We start from the raw sequence: 7,576 nt of genomic DNA, 5'->3' as shown, positions 1-7,576 counted from the left end.
CATCTTTTCAGATTTATTTATGAATTAGCTTCCGCATCAGTTTATTATCTTTAGTATGCTCATGATCATGCCAACATGGTTAGCTTGGGATCACTTGTGGTCCTAGGTCCCGTGTCAGCGTTTTGGGGGTAGCTCGGGGCGTGACACTTCTTGTGCTGGTAGTTCAATGTTAGTGATGGAATAAAAAAATAGTGATGGAATAAGGTTTTTGTATCTTGTTTGATTGCTATGTTTGAGATAACTTATCCCACCATTTATTTCATGGTGATGAGATAAATTATCCCATATACATGGTGAGATAAGTTATCCAAAGATAGTTAACCTCAGGATAACTAATCCTGAAATAACTTGTTCTCAACCAAACATCTCTAACAAACTTAAAAAAAATTGCAAAAGAAGTAATATATTTATTAAGATAAAAAGTGTGTGAGAGGTAAATTTGAGGAATTAAGGCGATAAGTAAAGGGCGGACATGTTATATATTTATGCACAGGTCCCGTCTTTCCCGCCTCAGAACATTTCCCGCTCGGAGCAAAACCCTAACGAGCACAAATGGGGACGAAGCATCAGTCCTCCTCCGATTCAATCAGCGATCCCAAAAAGCGCCGTCGCGTGGGATTCTCTAAGACCGGTCAGTGATTCATTTTTAATGGAGTTACCCACTGTTCCTCTCATCATTCACTTATGTTTTTCTTCTTCTGCAGATGCTGGAATTGAAGCTAACGACTGCATTACTATATACATAGGTTTGAATTTAGCTTTTTTCTCTAAACTCAACTGTATTGAAGTTAGTATCCCCTCGTTTTAGTTTCACTTTATGAGTCCCTATACTAAGGCCTCCTCTTTGTAGTAGTGTAAGAGAAGGTAAAATTGGTCGGAACCTGAAACACTTTTTTCTCCATTCATTAGTATACATATTTGTTATAGAAAAATACCTTGCAAACTCGGAGGTGTTCTTTTCCTATTTAAAAAAATGAAATAGATTATGATTTTCATTTTTTTCTTTTACATGAATTGGAATATGCCATTACTTTCTATGATATTACTTACCAATTTACAGTTGTGAAATGTCTTTTCAAAAACTAGTATGTTTTTATATACACATATATTTGTCAAATTAAAGTTTATTTACTTCTTCAACTAAATAGAAGTTTGTTAATTTTAATTGTTGACTTTTAATTTAAATAAAAAAACTATCTAACCGCATGCAATTACACTTGTGCAACCTAACATTATATTGGGAATTACACTGTTATTACACCGGATAGCGGTGCTATGCCTTGTCTAGCTGCTCATTTACTTAAGCTTTGATTCTGCCTTACGCCACCAATAAGCATGTGGAAGAAAGAGGGGGTACTGGTTTTGCAGGCATGGATTTCTAGCTGAACATAGAGTGTCTTCTTTAATTAACTGGATGTCTCTTTTTTTTTTTTTTTTTCGTATAGGCTTGTTTAATTAATTAATAATGTATGTCCTAATGCATGGTTTCTCTCTGGCCATCATTAGGTTAACTTGGACCTACACATTGTTTTAAGTTGAGATGTTTGACAATGTAGTTTCTTTTGGAATGATTTGTCTTTGTCTGTGTTTGCCCTTGGGAACCTGATTTTCTTCACTACTGGTCCCATAACACGTATGTTTTTCTTGTTCTTAGTTTCTAGCGCAGAGGATGTTGACTCCCCAAACAGTTTCTGTCTTGAACCAATTGACTTGAATCAATTTTTTGAAGACGATGGCAGAATATTTGGGTATCAGGGTCTGAAGGTAGGCCTCCTTCTGAGAAGTGCTATTTGTAGCAGAGTTGTTCTAATTGGTTTCATTTACTCTTTAGTACTTCTTTTATATATACCTAAAAGAAGAATTCTCAGATCAAGAAAATAGTGGAGAAAATTGTCATGCACAGTGACTTGAGTGCTCCTTTGACATGAGTGCCCAAGTTTTTCAACAGAAAAACATATGATGTGACTGCATTTGTGTTGGACATGTGCCAAGTGGTGTTGGTATTTGACTTGGTAGTACCTAAAACCTGCTATTTAGTATCTACTTCTGTGCCACGAATATCCTGACCTACCCTTCTATATTCTCTCTCTTATACGTCTTTTAATGGCTCAGAATATTGTTCAATGAGGTTAATGGGGAGCATACATGGTTTAAGAGGGAGGATTGTAGTCTTTGTCTGGAAAGAGAGAAGGTGTGGAATGTAATATTTGTTAGGAGAGGAAATAAATTTAGGATGTGGGGTGAAGGTTTGTGAGATTCTGAGATTTCTTGCAAGGGTGGCTATGTGTGTGGGATGGGTGAGTATTGAAGTTCCATTTAGTGCTTTCAAAGTGCTATCATCTTGCTAACATGAGCCCTCCTACATGTTCTGGAGTTCGGATGAATTCAGGAACTTCAAGTTCTAGGCTGCATTGTCATCTCTAGTTGGTGCTTATGAAGTTATGGGTTAGCCCATTGCACCTGGCTTCTTGCTAGAGTATTCTGTTCGGTTTCTCTTCAAAGGTCTGATTCAATAAGGGTACATTTTAGTCTACCAAAAATATATATTGGATAGCCCAGTAGTGATCTTGAATAAATGTCATAAACTTGGAGTCACCCCAGCACAAGCACTCAGATAATGCTGCCCCTGTCCATCTCCATAGGGAACAAGAGAAAAATGAAAGAATGTGTCATGCTACTTGGGTTTGATAATGCTTTTACTTGTATTGAATGTTCTTTTAGTTTATCTGATCTTTTCATGTCTTACATTTTGCAGATCACTATATGGGTTAACTTGATATCCTTTCATGCCTATGCTGATATTTCTTTTGAAAGCTCATCAGATGTAAGTATTCTTTTTTTCTTGTTGCTTTTGCTCCTACCATTCATTTTTTTAAAGTATAAATGAGTGAATTCTCTTGATGCTGAATAAAACTTTGGTGTTTATTTAATCATTATGTGTTCTTTCACTCTTCTATTGCTTCTGCTCCTGTCATTCAAACTTATTCTATCTTTAATTGTTGAATCTCTTTGTGAGTTATTTCAGATTTTCTGAATGTATCTGATTATAAGTGGATTTTTGCAGCTTGAATAATAGCCAAAATTCATTTTTCTCCAAAGGGTTTTTAAATCTTGGCATTTGCTCGACTTGTTTGTTCTAACTTAAATATGAATTGTTTTTGGATAGGGTGGCAGAGGAATCACAAACGTAAAGTCTGCCCTTCAGGTAATGACTATATGGATTTTCTCTTTAGTTTATCTTTAACAAGACAGGTTTTAATTGTGATGTTTCTAGCAGAATATTTTTGCTGAGAGTCTTGTTGATGAAAAAGATGCCTTCCTGCAAACATTTTCAACTGAAAGTCATTATGTTCGGTTTGTCCATAACTTTCTTGTACCTATTTTTTCATGTTGAGTTTTCTTACCATCCATGAGGACTGATGTTTTGTCCTACCAATTTCTAGCATATATTTAGATGATAAGTTGTGCTCACACACAGGTCTGTTGTCTCAAATGCTGAAACACTGCAGCATAAAGTTTCAAATGGCTGTAGCACTGAATCTAATTGTCTTTTGAAATCAGAGCCTTCAGATGTAGAGGTGCCTTCTTTATCCCTTTTCTTGACATATTAGGATAGGGATGACAGAAGATTCATCTTTTTTTGGGTCCTGTAGTGCTTGTTTGGCATAATATCTTGCTTGTGTTGCTCTTTTTAGATATCATTAAGGGGTCGTTTGGTTTGAATACAAGTTATGTTGGGATTAGTTATGTTGTGATAAGTTATGTTGGGATAAGTTACGTTGGAGCTGTGAGTAATTTTTATTGCTTGTTTGGTTTGTCATATTCAAACTTATATTCATTGCATAATTTCTAAGAATAAGTTGTTTGTTTACAAAAATACCCTCCACCTTATTTTTTATTTTTTTTACATTTTCTTTGCAAACTTTTGTTATTCATTCTTAAAAATAAAATTTCCATCTTATTTAGCTTAAATATTTGTGTGTGCATTTCCATGATTGTGTTGTGTGTTTTTAAATTAAACTTTCATCTTATTTAACTTCAAAATAAAACTTCCATCTTATTTAGCTTAAAAATAAAATTTCCATATTATTTCTAGAACTTTCATCTTATTTAGTTTAAAAATAGAACTTCCATCTTATTTAGCTTAAAAATAAAACTTCCATTTTAAGTTTATTAAAGTAAAAGAAATTTTATTATTTCAATTATCTACATTTTAAAGTTATCTACTTTTTAATTGATATATAAAATATAATTTTTAAGTGAGTAATAAACTATTTAATTAAAAATATATAATTTAGTAGTTGAGTGAACATTTTAAGAGAAATCAAAATATAATAAACATAAGAATTAGGCAAATAAATTCCATCTTATAATATATTGATAAATAAAAATTATATTTATAAAATGCAACTTTTTAATAGAAAAATATATTATCATAAAAACAATGAATAATTAAGGTTGTGAATGCTATTATAAATGTTATTAAAAATTATGTTAATATACATGAATGTAAAAGTGGTTTATAAAAGAGAGTTTAAGGAGGGCATTTTGTTATTTTACATACTTTATCCAAGATAAGTTCCTGGGATTACTATTCCACCCCCAGAGAGGGATAACTTGTCCAGTACTAATTTTTAATCCTAGTATAAGTTATCCCAGCCTTTGCAACCAAACAATAGATTAAAGCGCACTCAAAGATTAAGTCCTCTTATCCATCACACCAAACCCCTAAGAGCATGGAACGAACTAGTACTAAAGCAGCTACGCTACAGCTGCCAATCCAATGTTAGTTTGGAATATGGTGCAAGATATCTTGTAGACCTACACGGACTAACATCTTTCTGAAGCATTTATTTTGGTGAACTTCTGTCTACTATTTGGATTAAAAAAAAATGGTATAAAAAGCTACTCCTACTTGATTGGAAAATTGTCGTATTTTCAAAATAAGATTTATGCTCCTGATGTTTGTGTCTCATCTGCGCTCTCTCAAACATTTGAATGATCACTTTCTTTTGCATGCAGAATCTGAGTATGTTGTATTGAAATGCATTATACCATTGTGTATTTTGTGAAAAAAACTGAGGATTGATTATCCTTGTTGGAATTGCTCCAGGTATTCCGGATCGCTGGCACGCCTGTAGGACACCTTTATAGTAGATTGGTGCCACTTGTACTACTCTTAGTGGATGGTAATTGTTGTATTTTATTTTTAAAAGATTATATCTATGGGTAGCTTCAAAAGTTAGTGGTATTTTTAACCAGGTAGCAATCCTATTGACGTCCTTGATCCTAGATGGGAAATTTATCTCCTAGTCCAGGAAAGGAAAGATACCCAGGAGGATCGCCTTTCAAGGTTGCTTGGTTTTGCAGCTGTTTATCGTTTCCATCGTTATCCTGGAAGTACACGCATGCGACTTGGGCAGGTAAATGATTGACAGTTCATTATTACAACACACATTTTTTAATGTAGTTCTTCGTTGTAACTGATTTGGATTTTGGCAGATACTGGTTATGCCTCCTTACCAACGTAAAGGTTATGGTCGTTTTCTTCTTGAGGTGCTGAACAGGGTTGCAGTATCTGAAAATGTGTATGACCTGACTATTGAAGAGCCTGAGGATTCTCTTCAATATGTTCGATTGTGCATTGATGTTGAGCGTTTGCTTGTATTTGACCCAATCCAGCAATCCCTAGAATCAGTTGTATCACATTTAAAGCAGGAAAATTCTTTGAAAAAAAGCTACATGTGCAAGTATGCTCCACCACTGAGTGCTGTCGAAGATGTGAGGAAAACTTTGAAAATCAACAAGAAGCAGTTTGAGCAATGTTGGGAGATTCTTATCTATCTTGGGTTGGCCCCAATTAACAAATATATGGAGATATACCAGGCAATTGTTTCACACCGAGTAAAGGCTGAAGTTGTAGGGAAAGATTCAGAGGGTGCGGGGAAGCAGGTGATTGATGTACCAACTGAATATGATCAGCAGATGTCATTTGTGATGTTCAAATCGCAGAATGGTGAATCTAGTAGCATAGAGACGGCTGCCAATCAAAGTATTGTGGAGGAGCAGCTGCAGAAACTGGTGGATAAACGAATGAATCAGATCAAGTTGATTGCTGAGAAGGTTTCTGCTGTTCATCGGCAATGAAGACAAATGCAGCTGCTATTTTCACATCCTAACAAATGCATATTCCAAGGTGTTGATGCAGAGGTTTTGGAAATGAAAAAGGAGTGGCTGTACATGAACTGAGCTGTACTTTACCAAGGTTAAATTAGTTTAGTCTTTCAATTATGTCTGACTTGTTTACTTAATGCGTGAACTAATTGGATATGAGGCAGCATTCTGCATTCTCCCTCGATTCTTTTACTGATTTATTTATCTTGTAGTTTAGAGTAATTATCAGGTATGTGCCAGCCAAATGAAGCAATTGGAAAAGAAATTTGAATCGCAGCACCTTGGGCTGATTTACAATTTACCTTTACCTCGGTAAATGGGACAAAAAAAAGAGAAATCGATCAAAAAGCTTTTTGACCTCAGTATAATGAGTCGTTGTTGTTCTATAGTGTTATTATTGTTGGATTTTGAATTAAAATAAAATTATCCAGAATGCAAGGGTGAGCCTCCAAACTATCATTTTGAGCATTTGAGTTTCGTTCCCCGATTTGAGACTTCCCGCAAGTTCATATAGTGGTTTGGTACTTGTTGGGGTGATTCAGGTTGAGCTTTTACAGGGTAAAGTGAGTTTTGGCCAAGAAAATCACGTTTGGACACTGCATTTTTTAATTTTCCATTTTCTTTTGGTGTAGCTGAGTGCTTGGTAAATGATTTAAACTTGGTTTTGATTATATATATAATGGCCATGGTCATAAAAAATAATTTTCTTCCAAATAAAAATCATAGGTTTAACGGAAGAAAAACAAAATATACAAAGAAAAAAATTCAAACCTAGATAAAGTAAATGTAATAGAGGTATAAACATTAATCAACTCATTGTTCTGAAATACTCCCCTATCTTATTTTCTTATTCTACCTGAAGAATTAATATTTGAAAAGACAAATAATTTTTCTTGACTACAATTTATTCAAACTCTTTTTTTAAATATTTTAAATCATTAGCTTTATGTCGTCTCCTAGAACTTTGTAGTTTTAAAATATATAAAGTTTAGTTTAAAAAATTGAAGACTCTACACCAAAATTATCCTCAATTTCTTCATATAGATTGAGATAAAAGAAGTAATTATTTATATCAAGAAAATACAATTTAACGACATAAATATAACATGCTAAAATGCATAAAAATCATAGATTAAATAAAGGTTAAGAGAAATATGGAGGAAAAGAAAAATAATAGTGAAATAAGCATATGTTAACCTCAAACCTCTTTCAGCAAATGTCGACACGATACACCAAAGGAAATCAAAATCTCACACAAATTACAACCCCAATTTGAAAGTAGGATATGATAATGACTTTTGAAATCTCCACTAACCCATTCTTTCTCCATTAATAATGAATTTTGAATTTTTTAAAAATAATTTCGAGTAAAAAAAATGAAAATAATGAAAAAAAAATTAAA

The 7,576-nt window shown here is 33.6% G+C and overlaps 1 protein-coding gene across 1 annotated transcript; it reads left to right on the top strand.

Moving 5' to 3' along the window:
• Positions 1-494: 494 nt before the first annotated feature.
• Positions 495-6,396, top strand: LOC125827997 (histone acetyltransferase type B catalytic subunit). Its single transcript, XM_049507307.1, has 10 exons — positions 495-631; positions 705-746; positions 1,655-1,764; positions 2,756-2,824; positions 3,167-3,205; positions 3,278-3,354; positions 3,479-3,578; positions 5,114-5,189; positions 5,263-5,423; positions 5,503-6,396. The coding sequence occupies exons 1-10, from the start codon at positions 553-555 to the stop codon at positions 6,145-6,147; spliced, it is 1,398 nt and encodes a 465-aa protein (XP_049363264.1). The 5' UTR covers positions 495-552; the 3' UTR covers positions 6,148-6,396.
• Positions 6,397-7,576: the final 1,180 nt, after the last annotated feature.

This window comes from Solanum verrucosum, unplaced genomic scaffold, assembly GCF_900185275.1.
Source record: "Solanum verrucosum unplaced genomic scaffold, falcon-dt-bn FXZP01000136.1, whole genome shotgun sequence".
Taxonomy (NCBI): domain Eukaryota; kingdom Viridiplantae; phylum Streptophyta; class Magnoliopsida; order Solanales; family Solanaceae; genus Solanum; species Solanum verrucosum.
This window is presented reverse-complemented; position numbering and strand designations above follow the sequence as displayed.

What these genes read in the sequence shown, in the direction of transcription:
- LOC125827997 (XM_049507307.1), top strand. Translation starts at nt 553, where the DNA reads ATGGGGACGAAGCATCAGTCCTCCTCCGATTCAATCAGCGATCCCAAA. An exon ending in ACGTAAAGTCTGCCCTTCAG is followed by an intron (nt 3,206 to 3,277) that starts GTAATGACTATA and finishes TGTTTCTAGCAG; the next exon opens with AATATTTTTGCTGAGAGTCT. An exon ending in CACGCATGCGACTTGGGCAG is followed by an intron (nt 5,424 to 5,502) that starts GTAAATGATTGA and finishes GGATTTTGGCAG; the next exon opens with ATACTGGTTATGCCTCCTTA.